Here is a 22,602-nt window from a genome sequence, read left to right as displayed (position 1 = left end):
CCTCCAGGACCAGGGATCGAACCCGTGTACCCTGCCTTGGCAGGTGGATTCTTAACCACTGCACCACCAGGGAAGTCCTGGCCAACCTCTTAAATCCACCTGACTTTGTTTGTGATTTAGGAAACTAAGAGAGAAGTTGCTTTTCAATTTTGCTCATAATTCCCTGCCCTCAACTTGCGATGTCCTTCTCTTATCAAACCATTAAAAAAAAATTATTTATTTATTTATTTGGCTGTGCCAACTTCTAGTTGCCGGCACACGGGATCTTCGTTGTGGCATGTGGGATCTAGTTCCCTGACCAGGGATCGAACCTGGGCCCCCTGCATTGGGAGGCCTTAACCACTGGACCACCAGGGAAGTCTTAACCACTGGACCACCAGGGAAGTCTCCTCTTATCAAAACTTGCTCTCTTCTTAAAACCAACCAAGTTCCCTCTAATTTTTTTTTTTTCAAGTAAAGTCTTGCCTGACAACTTGGGTCACACTGATCTATAACCCATTGTTTCTCTAGGATATAACTTATTACATTTTATTTTTTTAATTTTAAAATTAATAAATTATTTAAAATTTAAACAATATACTGTGGGATCTTTCCATGTCAGACACAGATCTATATGATGCTGCTCCTAGGGGACATAGATAGCGGCCACGGATCTAAACCAAATGGAAGTTCTTACGTTTTAAGTTTGAAAACAACGTGGAGAGAAAATCTGGTTCCTTGCAGTGCTTCCAAGCTTTTTTTCATGTCATGACACATTTAGAAAATGCTAATATTTATACATTAGCAAATGTACAAATGGAGTAAATGGAAGAGCCAGGCCAGGGGCTCTGGCTGCTCTGAGAACTGAGGGGATCACTATCTCAGTGCACCTGTACCCTTTTGGCCACACACCAGTTGGGAAGTTCTGCAATAAAGCAAAAATTTCCCAGTGGCCTAATATTAAACAGGGACGGAGTATGGGGCTCATCTTATGCTGACCTATTGGACAAAAGAGCCAAATATTAGATCTCTAAATAGTTAAAAGAAAAATGATTCATAAAGAAGAGCTATGAGGAGGAAAATTTTTTTTCTTGGGAGATTACTTGTAAAAGGAAATATAAGACAGAAATTAATCTTTTTTCAATAATAATACAGAAATATATCCTATTTTACTTTACTACACAATGTCAACATTGGGTAAACAATTTAACTTGGTCAATATTGTATGCAATGCAGCTGTATGGCCTTGTGAAGGAAAGACAGTGTTCTAACTTACCAGTATGTTGAAAATGCTACATTTTCATTCCAGTTCTGGACAATAAGATGATGCTGGTAAGAGTCAATAATCGGAATGCAAAGGTTTCTGATAGGGAAAATTAGGGAATCAAGAAGATGACATAGCCTTAAAAGTATCAGTAACATTTATATGGAGAATATTAGTAGCTGGGAGAGCAAAAATAACTCAGGGCTTTAAGCAGAATGTCCTCAGTTTAGTGTCTTTTGTGGGGACTTGGGGGTGGTGAATAAGCACAAAAATGCTAGAAAATATGGAAACATAAATTGTTTTAAGGAGGGAATTAGGTATCTTAAAAAACCCCATTTGAATCCAGTAGCTTTCATTCTTTGCTTAGAGAACAATGGTGATAGAATAAACACGTCAGCAGGCCTTGAGCAATTATACCAACAGATAAGAGAGATCAAAACAAGTAGTATTCAGGCTGTGAAGTTTAGGATGAAGGAATAAAAGGACAAAGCATTTACAAAGAATTTAAACTCTCATAATACATAAATTAAGTTTAAAAATAACTTAATTGAAGCCATTACCTTATCAAAAAACCTACTGAGCTTGACAGCATTGGAAGAACCTGCAGCTAAGTACCGTGGATTTGTGCAATCCTAGAAGATAAAACATAAGATCCACAATTAAACGTTAGGAAACATAAGCTCTTTGAGAGTCATTACTGTTCCTCTTGCACATTTCTATAGTAAAATATTAGGCATAATACTCTCATAAAACATTCAAGTAATTTTCAAATTATGATGCACAGAGCAGAGGAAAGTGCTAAAGGAAGATGAGGCCACTTACTCTTTGTTATTTAGGCAATTTTAGAGGACACTGAACCACTGTATTCATCATTAAATAATTCATAAAGGAAGAAAGGATTATTAATGTCTTACTAACAACAAAACCAACATACTAATTAGGTGACCTGCCTACATTTACCTTCAAAAGCAGAAATAGAGCTATTAAAAACAGACAACACTTTTTTTTTTAACATCTTTATTGGAGTATAATTGCTTTACAATGGTGTGTTAGTTTCTGCTATATAACAAAGTGAATCAGCTATATGTATATATATATATCCCTATATCCCTTCCCTCATGCACCTCCCTCCCACCCTCCCCTTCTTGTATGTATGTGCCACATCTTCTTTATCCATTCATCTGTCGATGGACACTTAGGTTGCTTGCTTCCATCTCCTGGCTATTTTAAATAGCCCTGCAATGAACATTGTAGTACATGTCTGTTTCTGAATTATGGTTTTCTCTGGGTATATGCCCAGTAGTGGGATTGCTGGGTCATATGGTAGTTCTGTTTTTAGTTTTTTAAGGAACCTCCATGCTGTTCTCCATAGTGGCTGTATTAATTTACATTCCCACCAACAGTGCAAGAGGGTTCCCTTTTCTCCACACCCTCTCCAGCATTTATTGTTCGTAGATTTTTTGATGATGGCCATTCTCACCGGTGTGAGGTGATACCTCATTGTAGTTTTGATTTGCATTTCTCTAATGATTAGTGATGTTGAGCATCTTTTCATGTGTCTGTTGGCAATCTGTATATCTTCTTTGGAGAAATGTCTATTTAGGTCTTCTGCCCATTTTTGGATTGGGTTGTTTGTTTTTTTGATATTGAGCTGCATGAGCTACTTGTATATTTTGGAGATTAATCCTTTGTCAGTTGCTTCGTTTGCAAATATTTTCTCCCATTCTGAGGACAACACTTCACTTTTTAGTACTAGTTACTCACCAGTGCTCAACTAACTTAAGTCCTATGAAGTTCTTAGGAATAGTAGGAAGCATGAAAATAAAGAGCAAGAGGAGCAAAAACCAAACAGAACAGTGGCCAGGGACTTCTCACTCACTGAATGCAAGGCCCTGCATCTCTTGGTAGGCCATAAAGATAATAATAAACAACAGATATATTTTTTGGTTAAAATAAACAATAGAAAAGTTTATTTTAAAATATCATTTTTAATAATAATAAACAACAGATATATTACTATTACGATAAAAATAGGAAAAAATAGGGCTCTGAAGAGACAAAAGAATCTGAAACATTATAATGAAGTGACTAGTACATTGCAATGATTAGTAAAGACCTTAAAAGGTTTACTATCCCTTTCCTGGAATTCCGATGTTGAATTGCCTTAGCTTGTCATCACTGACTTGCCAACTCAAGAGATCGAGTACTTTGATTTGTACCTCAAATGCCACCTAAGACCCAACCATGGGGATATCATATAGGCTCCTTTGCAAGGATAGTATTTATTTTTTCAGTTATAGATCACCTGTGTCCCTTGGGAAATCACTGAAATTATTATTGTTGCATTTATTCTGATTGTAATCTCTAAACCCACATGATTCCTTTCCAATGCATTTTGTAACAATCCCTATTTTACCAATATACAACATTCAAGGCTCACATTTTAAATTCTGACCAGAAGCTGTACATTTTCCAAAACCACAAAAGAAAAGAGAGACTACAACTTTTCAAAGATCATAGAGTAAAAGAAAAATCAGAGGTCTTCAAAGCCAGCAGGCTCTGAATCTGAGTATCTATCCCAACATCTCTAGATTGTGTGACATTGGTTAGGTTATTAAACCTTTAAAGTTGAGCTTATTCATTTGTGAAATGGAGATAGCAATACTTAACCCATAGGATTTTTGTGAAAATTAAATGAGATAATGCATGTCTGACACATAGTAGGTACTGAAATATTAGTTTCCTTCTTTCTTCATCCCAAGAAAATGCCATCAGATTGAATTTTCAGACACAAAAGCACCTAACATAATAAAAGATAATTCTATATATGGATTAAGCAGACTGAAATGTCATCGTGTATACTGTTGTATTTGAAATCATGTTTGAACACATTTATACAGCAATTGAGGCATATAAAAGACAGACCTTAACTAGATCTGTATTAGATATGTTTTACAAAACAGATATTGATCACATAATCATCAGAATGTCAAAAGACTTCAGAGATGACTCCAAATAGAGCTAAAGTACTAAATACAAAAATTAAATCAAACATCAAACAAACAGACAAAGCCTCCCAAAAACTTATTTCTAAGCCTCCACAATTTCCGGTTGACCAGGCTAGAGAAACCCTATGATTTTAGGAAGAGAATTTTAGATCTGAAAGAACTATAACTATCTGCTATTGATCATGGCGGAGGGCAAAGCCTGAAAATTGATAGCTCTAAATGCTTGCCTAACCTTGAGAAAGAAACATTAACTAGGGAAGATGCTTCAGAATGATCACTTTGAAGTAAACACATAACAGAGGAAAATTTGTGCTAGACACAAAAAAACCTAATAGGATTTAAAAAAATAAGTAATCTCCTCCCTGCTTATAATTTAAACAACTTGCCTTTTTTTTTTCCAGGCACAAGAAAGCTTTGCTTCTATCTTTGATGTATACAGTTATGTTAATTCTTACTTTTTAATAATTTTAAGTAAATTCATACAGTAACCAAAGATGCTAGCACTAATAGTGTTAAATTAGTTTTTACTTGAGATTTTATATTTACTTGCTGAGTCTTTTTGACTGTTACCTCTTTTTGAAACTCTTATCTAATTTTCCTCCTCATTTTTTCTTCCCTGCATCCTCAAGACCCTCTTGTTTCTGCTGTGTTCTTGAAGGTGTACACTGATAAAAGGCCAAAAGTATGTTGTATGTGAATTCTGTGAAGACCATGTTTGCCACTTGAGTACCCTTACATCTTGTTAACAATTAAAGATCGCCCTGACTTTGGAAGTAAAATAGGAAAAGCACATATCTAGATGATTGTCACAGAAACCCACAGGCACTGGAAACAGATGCATTCTAAAATACATTAAAAGTAAAATAGTATGTGTCTAGCATGTGTAAGCACTTAATAAATGCCAGCTACTTTTATTATTAAAAAAAAGTAATTGCTGGAACAAATTAAGCCTATTCAATGGTAAATTTCCCTTTGGAAACAATGTTCAAACAAAGTAACCTCAGTACTTCTTCAACAAGGATATTATATATTCTATGTAACAGGAATTCTCTGGAATATGATGGTCCAGTGTTGACTACCTGGGCATTTATGCTGAATATTCCATGGTGGCAGCTGAGAAAAATAAAGCACCTCCACTGCAAAGCAGAATGTAAAAAACAATGGAATGGCAGGCAGAAGCTGACTCAGTTATGGGGGTACAGGTGGAGTTGAACCAAGCCGCGTTCACCAATGTTGATTCACAGAGAAAGGGCATCAGAATCAGCTGAGTCATTAGTTAAAATTACTGAGTCCTTCTGTCAAACCTATGAATAAAAAGCTCCAGCTGTGGGGCACTTATTCAAAAATTTTCACAAATACTATAATATTGAATACACAGTCAGGTTTGAGTAACTGGTGATCTAGATGATTTCTAACAATTCTTTCAGCTCCGAGATTCTAAATGTTAGCTGAAGGGTAATTAAGTGGAAAACAGGCTTAACTGTAGAGCATGGGCTCTGGAGTCAGAGTGCCTGGTTTGACCTGTGTAACCTTGGCCTAATTACCCCTCTTTGCTTCTAGTCTTTGTTTTTAAAATGGAGGTACTTATAGTACCTACCTTATAGGATTGATGTGAAGATGATGCATGTGAGATAATGTACATAAAGCACTAGAACAGTGCTTGGTACTAATAAGTGCTTAATAAATGTTAGCCATTAGTGGTATTAAACTACCACCACCACGTCTGGAATGCCAGTGCACTGATACGTTGCAGAAATCCTACTTGTGAACAATGACATATAAACCATGACTGAAGCTGCTGGCCAGGATCATTCTCTAGGCAACACTAACTAGCTTATATGAGAACTTTTCTAGCCTTCTTAATGTCCAGTTCTAATTGAGCTAAATATCTCAGGAAGGGACTCAATCCATTGTATAAACTAATGCTTATACATTACTAACTATACATTAGTTTATATAAACTAATGCTTATGAAGCACTCCTAGTTTACAGTTTGTAATTTTCTCATTTATATATTTGTTTACCCTTTAAGGTAAATTCTGTAGTTTAAGAAGCTAACAGGCTTTTCTAAAGCAAGAGTAAAACAAAGTTTGAACATTCCAACAGGTCAGCATATAAGGAGGCTTTGCCCATCTCATAATCTATGTTGGCTCCAATCTTCATTACTTTTTGGACTAGAACCCAAATGCCTGATTTCAAATATAAAGCTTCTTCTGTGAGAATACAGAACTTTCGAAGTCTTTGGTTTTGCCTTTACCTGATAATAATACAAACATGCATTAGTAAAAAATACACACCAAATTAATCTCTTCTGCATTGAAATCCTCAGCAAGGAAAGCAGTCCTAGTTAAAACTTCATGGCGCTTGGTTTCATGAATCTGATCCAGTTTAGTCCCTATTACCAACAGTGGGATTTGGTTATCAGCAAACTGTTCCCGGTCATAATCCCTGTGATAAATAATAATGAAGAGGTGAATAGAATTTACCTTTCTGATGTAGATGTGTAATATTTAAATGCAACTACTCACACTATTTTACAGATACTTCACTGACTCTTGCTCACCCATTACCTATAAACCTACTTTTCTCCCACCTACTTGTTCATTTTTTCAATCAGTCCTCGCCATCTTTCAGGTTCCAACTATTAATTCAACTACTCAAAATTTGTCCCATCGGTCTTTATAGACTACTTGAATAAACTGAGTGCCTACCAGGTATATGAAAGTAGGTTGACTTGACTTCTCCCAAAGCTCTGTCTTCTAAGGCTAACAGCTCAAGAATTTTTCTGGGTAGATGCAGAGAGTGGATTCAAACCTCAGTGGAGAGAAAACCCAGTACCCTAGCATGGCAGTCACACCTTTTGCCAGAGGGGAAAATGTCAAGCTTCTGGGTACCTTCTGGGGTATGCATAAGCTTTACACCTACCATACTCATTTCTGTCTATGAATAGTAAAGAAAAATAGATCATTTTAGGAAAATCAGAAATAGGAATGCTGAAGGCCAGAATAAATCAACCATAGCTGATGCTACAGCCTGGGGAAAGATGGATTCAACAAATGGAAAGGGAAAGAAACAGCTGAAATGCAAATTGAATAGTAAAAGGAAAGAATTAAGTATCAAATAGTTGTTTGTCCTGACACGAGAGCTGTGGGAGACACAGAACAGGTAGTAAGAATCACTTAGGGTTAGTGGCCTTGGGTCACTGTCTTTCTATTACTGAAAGGAACATACAGCCCAATGTTGTTCAATTAATATAAGTTCTACTCACATATGAGAAATGAAACAGATTTGGATTTCTGACATATTATAAGCTTAGTTTATAACAGTCAGCAAAATCTGGTTGCAACACCTTATGACAGTAAATCAATATTGCATAACCCAATCAATACAAACCAGGTGAACATAATTTTTTTCCTTCCTTTGACATCACTCTTCTTTCTCTTTGAATAATCTAAACTGTGTTTGTGTGTGCGGCCGTGCACAAGAACTTACCAAATCTTTTTGCCCTTCACAATAACCTTACAGAGCCTAAGTTACTGTTCAGCCTTGGAACAAAATTGTTTTGAATTATGTTACCTCCCATTTCATAAAAATACTATCATTCTAATTACTGCGTCAAAGCCAACAATAGTTTGAGTTCAAGGCCTTTGATTCTTCTTACTAACAGCAATGTTGACCTAGGAGACATGGTCCAAAACTGAAATTTGCTTTATTAGAGAATAAAGTTTTGAAAGTGCCCTCCTTTAGGACTTTTTTCGCCCCTATACTCTAACTCTGGCTTACATACAACTTTTGTATATATTTTGTCAAACATCATCTTTGATACATGTATTTGTCACTTGCAGTCTTTCATAATCTCTTGCACATTAACATATATATTTATTGTATATATGTAACATAACATATATGTTGCACATAATATATGTATATTTACAATCTGTTCTCTTATTTCTCTTTTTAGCTTTCCTTTTTCTCACTTTCTTTCATTAAATCTTACATCCAATTTGAAATTTGATCTCAAAATCCTTTTTTTCTTTTTAAATCATTAGGTAAAAAACAAATGGGGAATTTTATCATGAATGGATAAGTCTGATAACACCTTAACATCACAAAGAGACAGATAACCAGGTATTGTATTATATGCTCGGTACCACTTAGGCAAAACCAAAAAACCTTGCATCTTTCAGGCCACTGTATTTAACTACCATTATGAAGAAGATTAGGATTCAGAGAAACAAATAATGTTGGAACAATTGGACATTCATATACAAAAATCAACCTCAACCTCAACCACACATTATAACTAACTCAAAACAGATCATAGATCTAAAACCTGTAAAACTTCTAGAAGAAACACAGGAGAAAACCTGCACGATCTGGGATTAGGCAAAGAGTTGTTATACATGATTCTAAAAACAATACATAAAAGAGAAATTAGACTTCGTCAAAATGAAAAACTATTGCTTTGTGAAAGATACTGTTAAGAGAATGAAAAAATCTACAGACTGGGAGAAAATATTTGCAAATCAAACATTTTACAAAATGCTATTTTGGAGGGTACATTCCTGGGATTGCTATAGCATTTCAAACCAACTGTGAAGTAATCTGGGCTTACCCATTTGTTACCAAGACTCCAGTTGGCACCAAATCCCTGTTGAGAGCTTCCAATGACCAACGATACAAGTTTTGGGATGACTTCTTATTTGTTAAGTCATGGACTAAAATAATACCTAAAATAACCAAAGAAAATAATGTCAATATTATAACAACTCCTCTTCGTTTCACAATTGGCAAAACATTAGGTTGCTTACTGAATGCATTTTGGTACAACTAACAAACTCAAGACACAATTATTTTAAAATTTCCTCTGTAAGTTCTTGCAAATAATTATTTAAAAATAATTATCTAAAAGCTCTTCTTTGTCAGTTATATAACTTTTAAAAAATTCTACAAGGGCTGACAGAATGTCATTAAACTTTTAGAATGTCTTTTCTTTTTTTCTTCATTCAACACTTAATGAGTGCCTACTCCGCCTGGTCCTAATTACAGAACTACTTCATCAATGAAAAGAATCAAAACTACTTCAAGTATATAGGAAATTATATTCATTCAAAAAGGTTATTTTTTTCCACACTATGCATCTGTCATAGACATCATACATACACATATTACTTACACTCATTAAAATATTTAATAATAAAAATTTATTAAAATGGTATTGATTTAATTTGATACAATTCCTATTCTTTAGCTGACAAGATGTTTTCTTGTAGATCACCTGAACCTAATCAACTCAAAAGTCTAATCATTTAGTTATTTGGATTAATGGCTAGCTATGTAAGCTTGCTCTACCTGTAAGAGATCTAGTTAACAAAGCAAAAGAAATATGCCACTAGAAGGAGGTAGGAAAAGATAGTCAAGAAGTATGAATAGTAGAAAACAGATGGACTTTTAAGAGATTGAAAAATAGCAAAATGTAATAAGGTTTAGAAATACAAGTAAACAGAATCAGTTAAGATCCTAGACAGAAAGGTAAAGCAGGTTATTACAATATGATATAGACAAAAAAGGAAAAGCTTTAATGCCTAGTGAAATTTAGGGTACCATCTTGTGATCAAGAGATGATAGGTTTTTAAACCCCCAACCCTTGCCTATATTACCCAGATTCTACTGTGAAGAGAGAATGTGAAACTGATGATTCTTCCATCTTCAAGATGTAAGATATGTAAATTTGAAAAAGAAGGGCATAAGAGTTAGAATTCTTTGGCTCCTCTAGTTTTTACAGACATTGTGCAACTAAGGTGCCTGTGCAAAGTATAGTTGACTAGTTCCAGTTAGCTCAGATAAATCTGTATCTCTCCTGGGATCTGGAAAAAACAGAGATCTGACACTTGCCCCCGTGTCCAACTGCATTCACTCTACCTTCCTCGATGAGGGGCTCTATTAGGCATTAAGGAAACATGAACAAGGATAGATTTTAAAAAAGGAATAAAGAGCTACCGTTAAAGAATATAGCTAACATTTATTCAGTATTTATGTGGTAAATATTGTGCTTTATGTGTGGCATCTAATTTGATTTTCAGAACAGTCCTATGAGGTAAGAATTATTATCTTCATTTTACACGTGTGGAAACTGAGGCTCAGAGAGGTTGAGTAACTTACCCTAGGTCACATGGTAAGTGGGGTAGCCAGAATTTGAAATCAAGTAATCTGACAGTAAAAGACTGGAGGAAGGCAGAATAAAGTCACTTCAGGGCAAAGGAGTGGAAGATATTTTCTCCTTTCCTTATTTCCTAGGTATAAATACCACAAAACTATGGGTGGGTTTGGTTGGGAGAGTGAAAAGATTACAAAGGCCTAAATGAGCTATTAGATGGACAGGGAGGAGTTTATTTTTTGAGGATCTCTATTTAAGGCTTTTGAGCTTTTAAGGGCATTGAGCACCTTTTTCCTTATTTTCCTTCTTTCATTTGGGCTGAGAGTTCCTGCTTTGTAGATTATGAGCTAGAAGGGACGGGACACAGTGAGGCCCAAAGGAAAGAAGTCAGGGTGACAGCTGATAAGAATATGTTCTAAATCTTTAAAAACAGAGAGGTAGAGACACTATACAGGTTTCCTTTGGGGATTACCAGCCTCATTCATCACAGTGGGAAGAGGTAGCGTATTGAGGGAAGAAAGTTATTGCTAAGACTAGACTGTATTTGAATGGAGTGATCCTTATGCTCTGTTTCTTAGAAAACTAAGGATGGTAGATGGAGTAAAGAACCTTGAATGCTTCTACCAAGAGAAATGTTCCAGAGGTAGGCTCGAAGAACACAGAAACTGATTTTTTTTTCTTTTTCATTGAAGTATAGTTGATTTACAATATTGTGTTAGTTTCAGGTGTACAGCAAAGTGATTCAGATATATATATATATTTTTTCAGATTCTTTTCCATTATAGGTTATTACAAGATATTGAATATAGTTCCCTGTGCTATACAGTAGGACATTACTGTTTATCTATCTTATATATAGTAGTATGTATCTGCTAATCCCAAACTCCTAATTTATCCCTCCCTCCCTTTCCCCTTTGGTAACCATAATTTTGTTTTCTATGTCTGTGAGTCCCTATTAAGATTGTTCTTAATAGGGATTTTTTTTTAAGAAACAGGAATATCTCTCAGTCTTACTTGTAAAACTAACACAGGATATATGAAATTACTTCAATAATATTTAAGGAAGACATAAATCACTAACGGAGAGTAGGTATAGAAAAGATAACCAAATAAATATGGATTTAGATGGATTTCTTCAGTACTTACTAAGCTTACAACTCAGATTCCATAAAGTTTCTAGGATTTGAATGGTCTTTAACTTTATTATTTATTTATAATTTTTATCCTAACTCTCAAAAAGATCTAAACAGGAAAAGTGTTATTTATCCAAATTTTTCTTTGCCAAATCGGATTGATATCAGCTTTGACAAGTCATTTGACCGATATAATCCAAGTTTATCACTTGATCCGAGATCTAAACCAGGCTTCATTTCTTTCTCTCCTGCTCTTTAGCAAGTCACCTAATACAATACCAGTCTTATCTTACTGTTTTCTCATTTATATACATTCTATTAATATATGCCATTATCATGTACTTTATCATGTATCATTATGATGTCATATATTAATGTCACCATCTTAAACTGTGTTTTGTTTCACTTATGAATATTTTGTTTCTTCAATTAGATTGTGACACTTTCAGATAGAATTCCGAGCTAAATGCGACATAGGTCTGAACTAACATGACTCATCCTGTATTCTACAGTACGTATCCAATGGCAAGAGCCTTCTCTACTTTTTGAAGTATCTACAACACCTTATGATATGGGATAAGACATTGAAAGAGGAATATAAGTAATGAAGATGGTACTGAATAATTACAATGCTTACTTAATATAGAATGAGATCTAAGCATAGTATAAATGAAGGCCAGTTAATAGCTAAGCATCTACCAGAAAGGAAGGGGTAAGATACCAAATCTTTTGGTACATCAATCAAAGAGAAGTTGAAATTATATTTCACAGTAAAAAAAAAAGGTAAAAAATGAATTAAAGAAAAGAGAAGATAAAAAAATTCTATAGGTAAATCACAGGTGTCAGTAGTTTAGTTCCTGGACACAGAGTAGGCACTCTATGAACTGCAATTATGTCCTATTACACACCTCTACCTGGAAGTCTGCTCCAGGTGTTTGTATATCTATAACTGGATGAAATTTCTGCACCCCTAAAAACATCCTTAGGCAGCTTTTATAATTACACAGGACTCTCTCTAAGGAGCAGATGAAAAAAAATCTCAGTATCTCTGTGACATCTGGCTTAGACCATGGGACTCCTAATGGTATATACTCAGTTGACTGAAGAAACAGCACTCCCAGAGGACAGTGTTTTGGAAGGTTCCATGTTTTACGTCGAGCACCCAAACTATCTCTCAATATTTAGTTTATGACAATAATATAAATAGAAACACTTAGACAAAGCAAATATCTAATGTTCTGAAATACGTAGTTAGAATCTAAAAAACACAAACTGGAATGTGATATGCAGATTTAAATTAAGAGTTGGGGAGTATCTTGGATCTTCCTTAAATTGAGTCCAGCATTCCTCCATCAGATGATCTGAGACCATTAATATATGGTAAAAATAAAAAATGTTTTACCATTTACAGAGTTGTAGAATACTGCTCTTGTGCTTTTCACACTGCTGGCACTGCCCACAGAGCCTCCAACATCCCAAAATTCTATATAGTAGGTCTTCTCTTCTGGGGTTCCTTCTTTGTAGTCATGAACCTAACAAATCAATCCATCAAAATAATTATTATAGCCACTAAGAAAACTCATAAACACCCTCATTCCAGTTTAAAGCACTGAATATTCCATATCAGCAGCTTACCCTCTGACTCTCTAATCACCACCTCCTATCTGTGCAGCTTCCTCTCTCTAACACTCCAACTCTAATAATAATCTTTGACCCCAAAGGTCCCTATAGTTCATGGATCCTAACACCTTCCAAAGTCCCCCCTTCCACTTCCAAACCTTCACTTCCTTCCTAACTAAGCATAAATTCTGCTATTCGTCATTTTAATCTCTCCTTTACCCCTCCCTCACATAGTATTCATTAGACAAAACTCCAGCCCTGATTATATCCACCTTTTCCTGTATTCCATGTCTGCAACCCAGCTAGCGAGTGTAATGTTCAGAAAAATATACATTCAAGCTAACTGGATTCATTTTAAATTCAAGTCTACCTTTGGAGCTCTCCTTCAATCAGTTCCATAGTCTATTTCCTCTTTTCCTCCCCTAGGTAACTATTTCACACTTACTCCTCTTTTTCAAACTTCCAATCTCTCTTCCTTGTCCTCAAGCACAACTAATAATCTTGCTTCCAGAGACAGAAGCAATCAGAAGAGAACTCTACAACCTGCTCTTCCCTTATCTATCCACTCCCTGCATCTGTACCCATATAATCTGCTTTCCTTGCAGCTATTATAGATAAACTGTCTGTGTCCATAAGGTCAAATCCCCTTCTTATGCATAAAATCCCATCCCTACTTTCTTATCAAAGAGGTAGCTCTATCAATTCTCCCTTTCATCATCAAATTTTCCCTCTCTGTTGGATAATTCCCACCAGCGAACAACCATGCCATAATTTTTCCCATCTTAAAATAACCTTCTCTTGACCTCATGTCTTCCCCTAGCTGCCATACCACTTCTCTATTCCTTTTTACAGCAAAAGCCCTCCAAAGAGTTGTCTCTTCTCAACTGTCTCTAATTCTTTTCCTTACATTCTCTTTTGAACTCATTCCTGTCACACCTTTTGTCCCAGTCACCCCACTGAAATATTCCTTATCAAGGTCATTAATGGCTTCCACACTGCTAAATCCAACGATCAATGAACAGTTTCCATCTTACTCTACCATCTGATAAAACTAATCACTCCTCTTTCAATACTTTCTTCACTTAACTTACAGGATATCATACTGTTCTGCTTTTCTTCCCACCTCACTGGCTAAGCCTTTTTAGTCTCCATTTGGGTTGTCCTCATCTCTCTACCCTCTTAATTGTTAGAGTGTTCCAAGGTTTAGTTCTGGGATATCTAGCAACACTTGCTCTTTTGACAATTTCATCTACTCTTATGATTTAAAATGTCATAAACACATTGATGAATTCCAAATTTATATCCATCCTGGACCAGTCCCTTGAACCTCAGACTACCATATCACCTAACTACAATTTGGATGTCTAACAGGCACCTCAAATTTAACATATTTAAAAATAATATCCCAATCTTCCTCCCAAACCCATTCTTCTCCCAGTTTTCTGATTCAGTAAAAGGCAATTCTAGCCTTCTAGTTAGTTGAAGGGCCAAAAACTTAAGCGTTAACTTAACTCTTAACTTAAAACTTAACTCCCCTCATACTGCATATCTGATTTGTCAGCAAATTCTGTTGCTTTTGCCTTAAAAAAAAATCCAAAACCCGTTCATTTCTCACCACCTCAACTATTACCACCCTCAAAGCCTCTATCTCTTTGCCTGAATTAATGTAATCATCCCCTAACTGATTTCCCCACTAGAGTCTCACCGACTCACTTTCCCACCACCCTCCATTTGTTCTCCATATAGTAGCTAGAGTGATCATTTTAAAATGAAAGTTAGATCATATCCCCCTTCAATTCAAAACTCTCCAATGACTTTCTTACTCAGAGTAAACTCCAAAATCTCTCTCTTTCTCATGGTCTAGACTCTATAAGAATTTACTGCTTATATTTCAGAAACGAAATCTGATATATGGCAACCTTATCTATTAGAATATAGACAAGAGCCAGATTATAATACGGTGGTTCAGGGGTGTACATCAGAATCTTTCAAGATTTTTTTTTTTTAGAAATATACATGCCAACAAGAGCAAAAAGTAAACAAGTGGGACTACATCAAATAAAACAGCTTCTACACAGCAAAGGAAACCAGCAACAAAGTGAAAAGGCATCCTATGGAATGGGATAAAATATTTGCAAATCATACATCTGATAAAGGGTTAATATCCAAAATATATAAAGAAATAATACAATTCAATAGCAAAAAACCCAATTTAAAAAATGAGCAGAGGAACTGAATAGACATTTTTTCAAAGAAGACAAATGGTCAACAAATACCTGAAATGGTGCTCAATATCACTAATCAGAAGGGAAATGCATATCAAAAGTGTAAGATAGCACCTCACACCTCTTAATATGGCTGTTATCAAAAAGACAAGAGATAACAAGTGTTGGTAAGCATGTGGAGAAAAGGGAACCCTTGTACACTATTGGTGGGAATGTAAATTGGTTCAGCCACCATGGAAACAGAATGAAGGTTCCTCAAAAAGCTAAAAATAGAACTACCATATGATCCAGCAATCCCACTCCTGGGTATATATCCAAAGGAAATGAAAACAGGATACTGAAGAGATATCTGCACTCCCATGTTCTGTGCACAACAGCCAAGATATGAAGACAATTCAAGTGTCTGTCAATGGATGAAGGAATAGAGAAGATGTGATATACAGCCATGAGAATGGAATATTATCCCATTATTCAGCCACGGGGGGGGGGGGGGGGGGGGAAAGGAAATCCTGCCATTTGCGACAACGTGATTGGATCTTGAGGGAATTATGCTAAGCGAAACAAGCCACTCAGAGGGAAAAAAAAAAAAAACAACTGCATGCTATCACCTATATGTAGAATCTAAATAAAAAGTTAAACTCATAGAAACAGAAAATAGAAAAGTGGTTGCCAGGGGTTGCAGGGGTGGGGGAAATAGGGAGAAATTGGTATAAAGGTACAAATTTTCAGCTCTAAAGTGAATAAGGTCTGAGGACCTAATGTATAATATGGTGACTGTAGTTGATAACACTCTATTGTATAACTGAAACATGCTAAGAGAGTAGAACTTAAATGTTCTCACCAAATAAATAATAAATAAACATGTGAGGTGATGGATGTGCTAATTAACTGGATGGGAGGAATCCTTTCACAATGTGTAAGAATATAGTAAATCATCACAATATACACTTTAAATATCTTACAACTTTATTTGTCAATTATATCTCAATAAAGCTGAAAAAAAAAGTCCTTAAAAAAAAAAGAAATATACATGTCAGACTTACTGAATCAGTAACTTTGGGGTCCAGTCCTTGGCATGCATAATTTGAACAATTCTCCAAATGATTTTGCTGTAACCTCTAGTTAAGAATTACTGATTTTATACAATGGAACTCTTTTGGTATCAGGAGGCCTAGACTATATTCATTGATTGCTACTAATTATCCCTGATATCTTTGAGTCTCAGTTTCTTTGCTTATAAAACAAAGAAGTTATGTTCTGTATATCAAATGGCTCTGAAATAACAGAAAGCAAGATAGCTGAATAGTTAAAATAAATGTCATAAAATGCATATATCAATATATATTTAACAGAATGCTTCATACTTTTTACTTATTCACATTTTTTTTTTGGTCCAAATCCTTTTGTCCAAGGAAAACTTTAAGTAAATAAGATATTCTACAGATAGCCACATTGACATTAAGAGAAGACAATTAGCAGACTGGCAACAAAGAGGATAGGACACAAAAATGACAACAGCAAAATCACAGCAGTTGGGGACCATTGTGGATAACAGAAAGTAATCTTGTATACTGTGATAAAAGGTATCACTATTTTGCTATATGGCATAAATAACTAATAACATGTGAAAATGTTAAGTCATCAATAAAAAGGTTAAACTACATGAATTCTGTTTATGAAAGCAAGGAAATTTATAATTTATATTATCAAGATTTCTAAGCAAAACAACTGAAATGAACAATACAAGGTATTATAAGGAGTCAGTTACCTGGTATCAAAAAGCTCAACCACTTTAGTGAAGCTTTGTTGATCCTGCCACCCTCCCTGGCTCCAAAACCAATCAGGGCCAGTTAGGTACTCTTTTTATTTGCTCCCATAACATCCTGCACAGTTCTATCATTTCACTAACCACACTGTCTTATTTATCTGCCGGTATCTCTTCTGTTAGACTCTGAGCTTAAGAGCATGGACCATATTATTCATCTTGGTAGGCCTACAACATAGCATAATACCTGGCACATATTAGATGCTTTGATATGTTTAGTTAAATCAAGGAATAAATTCAGGATATATCATCCTCTAAGGTTTTTTTATACTCAGTTTATTATTTTACTGAATTCCAGTGCTTCTCAAGTACAGTTCTAAGAACAAACTAAATCAGAACCAATAGGAAGGCTTATTTAAAAAAATACAGATTCTTGGACAACTCTTGAAGCTTCTGGGGTGGGGCTCAAGAATCTGTATTTTAAAGAAAGCTCTCTAGGTGATTCTCATACATAATTAAGCTGGGCAACCATTTAAGTACATCATTTTTTTCTCTAAAGTTATCTCAAATGTCTAATGTTTACAGACTGTAAACAGACTGTTACTCCTTCCAGAATAGCCACTATGTACTACAACTTCCAGGTAGCATGCCCTCTTAGCCTTGCAATGTACCAAGTCTATTAGCCAGCTCCCTTCTGGCTACACACACTTCCAAGCCAGATTCACCCACTCATCTGTACTCTTCACCACAAAATACCTTCCTTAATTAAATCTTTTCATGTTTCCTTCCAGAATTAGAAGAGAAGGTACCCTTCTTTCTTTCCAAGCTGGTGAATTAAACTAAGTGTTACTTAATTCAAATGTAATGAATCCTAAGAACTTTAAACCGTGGCTTGTAGCTCATAGCTATGACATAATATCTTTTATATGGGTGAGTGATCGCCAAGGGAAAGCTTGACATTTTAACAAGTATTGCTCTTGGCACAATAAGTGGTATGTTGGTGCTATACTAAGAGCCCAACATGATGGGGGGTAATGCCAAACTATAAGAAATGTGTTTTATATTTAAATCAGGTCATCAAGGAATGAATATTTAAAGTCATTACAGACTTTACAGCTATATAAAGAAGGATTTTTCTCAACAGGTAGCAACAGTACATGCTGATTATCAAATGGGAAAAGGAACCATATTGTAACTTTGGTACTTCTCATTTACTCACGTCTTAACTTTTTACTGGAAATCAAATCACGACTAAGTATAAAAGGTTTTGTCTCATTTGAAGAGTTTATTCATTGTTTGTAATTTTTAAAAAGGAGAAACAAATTTAGTAAAGAAAATGATACACATCAGGAAAGAGCAGTGGATGTTGTAGATATTCTCTAGTAAGTTTGGTTTAGTATGTGTGCCTGTAGAACTATTATTAAAGAGAGTCAGGAAGGTAGGAGGTCTTAGGAGAGAGTTGGGAGAAAAGACAGAAGGACAGAAAAAAGTCAACAATGAGAGTGTACCAGGGGAGTAGGAATTGAATTTGTCTCATTCATTGCTGTACTTCTAATTCTTTGCAGTGTCTGATACCCAGGAGGTATGCAATATATATAATGAATGAACAAATGAATGAATGAATAATATCATAAAGGTGTCTGCTAATTGCCTCTTCCTTACCAGTAATCTTGTTTTGCCTTCAGCCAAGTTCATTTCCTCTATTTAAAAAAAAAACCCTTGGACTTCCCTGGTGGTGCAGTGGTTAAGAATCCGCCTGCCAGTGCAGGGACCACGGGTTTGATCCCTGGTCCGGGAAGATCCCACATGCCCCACGTGCCACAGAGCAACTAAGTCCGTGAGCCACAACTACTGAGCCTGCACTCTACAGCCCACGAGCCACAACTACTGAGCCCGCGTGCCACAACTACTGAAGCCTGCGCGCCTAGAGCCTGTGCTCCACAACAACAGAAGCCACCACAACGAGAAGCACACACACTGCAATGTAGAGTAGCCCCCACTCGCCACAACTAGATAAAACCCTCGCGTGGCAATCCAACGCAGCCAAAAATAAATAAAATAAAATAATTTATTAAAAAAATGAAAATAAATTAAAAAAACCCTTCACTTTCCCCTTCTATTCTGTACCCATCTGCTCCTTTATTTAACCTCTAAACCACTGATTTAAACCTGTTTCTACTTCCTCTCTGCCTACTCACATCATTTGGTTTCTGCCACTAACATTCCATTGCATTTTCAAAGGTCAGCACTACCTTCATCGTCACCAAATCCAATTTTTTTTTCTCTTAGTCCTTATATCTCTATATTATTTCATACTAAAAATCAATCCCTCCTTCATGAAATTCTCATCTCTTTTTTGCTCTTGCGGTATTTCATCATCTTGGCTATCCCTCCTATCTCTTTGATCAATCTTTCTCTGATGCCCTTTTCATCATCAACTCTCTAAATATACCCCAAGGTTCTTCCTCAGCTCTTCTCTTTCTAAATTTTCCTTTCTGAAAACCTCATCAGCTCTCATGGTTCAGGAGTATCCCTATACAGATAATTCCAACTCAGAATTCTCTCTTGAGCTTCAACACGTCAAATGCTTTCTTGACATTGGATAGCTCACAGATCCTTCCCTTCATCGTGTCCAGAGCTAAATCTATCATTTCCTTCTCTTTCACCTGTAATATATATCCCCCTTCTTAAGGAATAGTACATTTGTCCGTTGCCCAGGCTACCCATTCAATCATTAACACTCAGTATAATTTTCTATTCTTCACAAGCACCTCACTTTCTCGCTTGAACACTTATATTCTATATCAGAGCTATCCCACAGAACTTTCTGTGATGATGGAAATGTCAAATATAGTAACCACCAGCAACATGTGACTACTGGGCACTCGAAATGTGGTTAGTTCAACTAAGCAACTAAATTTTTAATTTTAGTTCATTTAAATTAAATTTAAATCTCCATATGAGTCTAGTCATTACTGTATTTAACAGCATTAGAATACCTTTTTCTTAATACCATTCTGGAACAAAAGGTAGTACAGAGTAGTGATCAAAAGCACAGGCTTTTGAACCAGACTGTCTGGGTTTGAATTCCACCTCCATCACTTACTAGCATTGTGACCGTGGACAAGTCAGTTAATACTTCTGTGCCTCAACTACTTCATGTGTCAGATAGGGAAGCTAATAGTACCTACCTCAAATGGTTGTGGGCATTAAGGCTTGTGGATTAGTATGTAAAATAGGTGCCTAGCCAAAGTAAGCACTAAAAAATGTTAGCCATCATTTATTATTACCATTATTTTAAAGATCATTTATATAAAGACCTTGTCCCACCTACCAGTTCCCACCTCATATTTTTAGTGGTAAGAAGACTGCCCTTAAAAAAATCTTTTTTCTCCCCAGTACTTGTATATTGTTATGCTGCCCAAGAGGAATTCAATAGATATTGATTGTGTGCAATGTGTAAATTAGAGTTAAAAATCCCATTAAAGTGAACTAGAAATGACAAATCAGTTTCCTTATTTATAATTTGTGAAAAGATTAAATTCTGTAAGTTTTGTTTTCATAATTAAGCGTAGCCATGCATTTATATTGGTCCCATTAGACTTGGGGCAACAAAATTAGAACACAGCAATGAATGAAGAATACCACAAAATAAAACTTTTCTCCCTTTTCCCTTCAGTTCAGTTATGAACACCCCTGCACTGCATACTAAATCCAAAATGTTAATAATTACTGAGTACATACTTTAAGCTTATTAGCTTCACCCAGTACTTGAAATTAAACAATTACATTATCACCTTTACCATCTCTATTTTTAGTTGGCTCTTAACAGATGTGAAATGAGCTAAACAGGGCAAATGTTTTTAAGAGTTCTGAAGAGTGCGTATTTATGGATCTATACTGATTCTGGAGATCCCCTGTCAAGTTTCAGTAACACAGAAGCTGTAATTGCAATATAAAAGCTGCTACAGAAGAAAGTGTTCTTTCAAGTTATTTAGGTAAAGGCTTTATCAGGTTTAATCATCCTTGCTAGAGGGAAGAACTGTTCACTTTATTACAACAATAGTCAAAATAATTTACATGTCTATCAGAACTTTCCTTAAGATTATCATTTAAAAATGCCTTTTACTTATGTTGTCACTCAAGAAATGCATTTTTCTCAAAGAAGACAAATCAACCAGCCCAATTCAATGAAAAGTAATAAAAGCAAGATCACTTTCAGCCCCACATGCCCAACTCTTCCACGGTAATGCAATTCAGGCCAGTCTGGCTTTAAAGAAGTCAGTAACACACTCATTCCAGTAAAATCCATCACATTACTACATGGCACTTGTCTTCGACTACTGTAGCCTTTATTCCAGTCTCCCTTTGGGCAGTTTTACGTCCTCCCCACTGTTCCCTGGAACTATGGAGGGAGTTCAAAAGTCGGCAGTCTTTCATAAGCTAACTCAAAGGAACTTCAATTTCACTTTCTCCAAAAGCAGGGGTTTCCAAAGGAAATTGCTACTGTTACTTCTAAAACTTGGTCAGGGTCTTGGGAACTAACTAAACTCATATTGATCTGCTCTCTGGGACATACGTAGAAGCACTCCTTACAGATACACCCCGAGTCTCCACCTTCATATACAGGAGGCTGCTAAGACAAAGTTTCTTTTGGAAATTTTGCTACCAGCTACACTCAAGACCTGTTATCCTCAGTTACCATATACTTTAGGTCCTTAATTGGTTTCTCATATTCTGATTCCCCAACTGCTTTCTGCTTCCTCTACCCATTATTCAATCCCAATTGTTTCCTTCTTCCAAATCTTTCCACTTCTCTCCTAGAAACTTACTGCATGATTATATAAAATTCCATTGTATTCTTATCCTCAACCTCATTGTATTAACTGATGCCAGCCTCTACCCCGAAGACAAAACTTCTCCTGCTGCCCTCTCAGATGCAGGCTGTTCACTCTTCCACATTCGAATTACCCTGGAGTTGAAAAATAGGAAATACCTTGCATGAGGCTTTGGACCATCTAGCTATTCTCCCTTCCCTCCCTCTTCCCTTACTGTTAATACCTTTTACTCCCTGTCAGCATCCGATTCATAGTCTTGCCTCTCTAAGTCCTGTCATTAACCACTTCCATATCCACTTGGAAAACTGATTCCACATCCTACCCAGTGTTCCTCAAAACACTGTTCACCTGCACCAGAATCGTCTCAGGTGCTTCTTAAAATGCAGATTCCTGGGCTTCATGTATAACTCTGAATCAGAATATCTGGTGGGCCTTTGTTATAAAGCAGAAACTAACATACCACTGTAAAGCAATTAAACTCCAATAAAGATGTTAAAAAAAAAAATCTGGGGGCAAGGTCCAAGAATCAAATTAAAAAAGTAAGACGTCAGACTGGTTATCAAAGCAAAATTTAACTATATCTTATTTACAAGAAATACACTGTAAATAACAA

At 35.8% G+C, this 22,602-nt stretch overlaps 1 protein-coding gene across 1 annotated transcript in view; it reads right to left on the bottom strand.

Annotated features, from left to right (window-relative positions):
* The window catches only part of RABL3 (RAB, member of RAS oncogene family like 3), a 37,001-nt gene that overhangs the window by 3,917 nt on the left and 10,482 nt on the right, over positions 1-22,602 (bottom strand). Inside the window, exons 3-6 of the mRNA XM_007181860.2 lie at positions 12,944-13,073; positions 8,867-8,981; positions 6,549-6,699; positions 1,804-1,875 (exon numbers count right to left, since the gene is read on the bottom strand). Coding sequence (XP_007181922.1) covers positions 1,804-1,875; positions 6,549-6,699; positions 8,867-8,981; positions 12,944-13,073 — 468 coding nt within the window. The remainder of the gene's footprint in view (positions 1-1,803; positions 1,876-6,548; positions 6,700-8,866; positions 8,982-12,943; positions 13,074-22,602) is intronic.

The sequence above is a fragment of the Balaenoptera acutorostrata genome, chromosome 4 (assembly GCF_949987535.1).
Source record: "Balaenoptera acutorostrata chromosome 4, mBalAcu1.1, whole genome shotgun sequence".
In the NCBI taxonomy this organism is placed as follows: Eukaryota; Metazoa; Chordata; class Mammalia; order Artiodactyla; family Balaenopteridae; genus Balaenoptera; species Balaenoptera acutorostrata.
The sequence above is the reverse complement of the archived record's forward strand: the minus strand, read 5'-3'. Positions and strand labels throughout refer to the sequence as shown.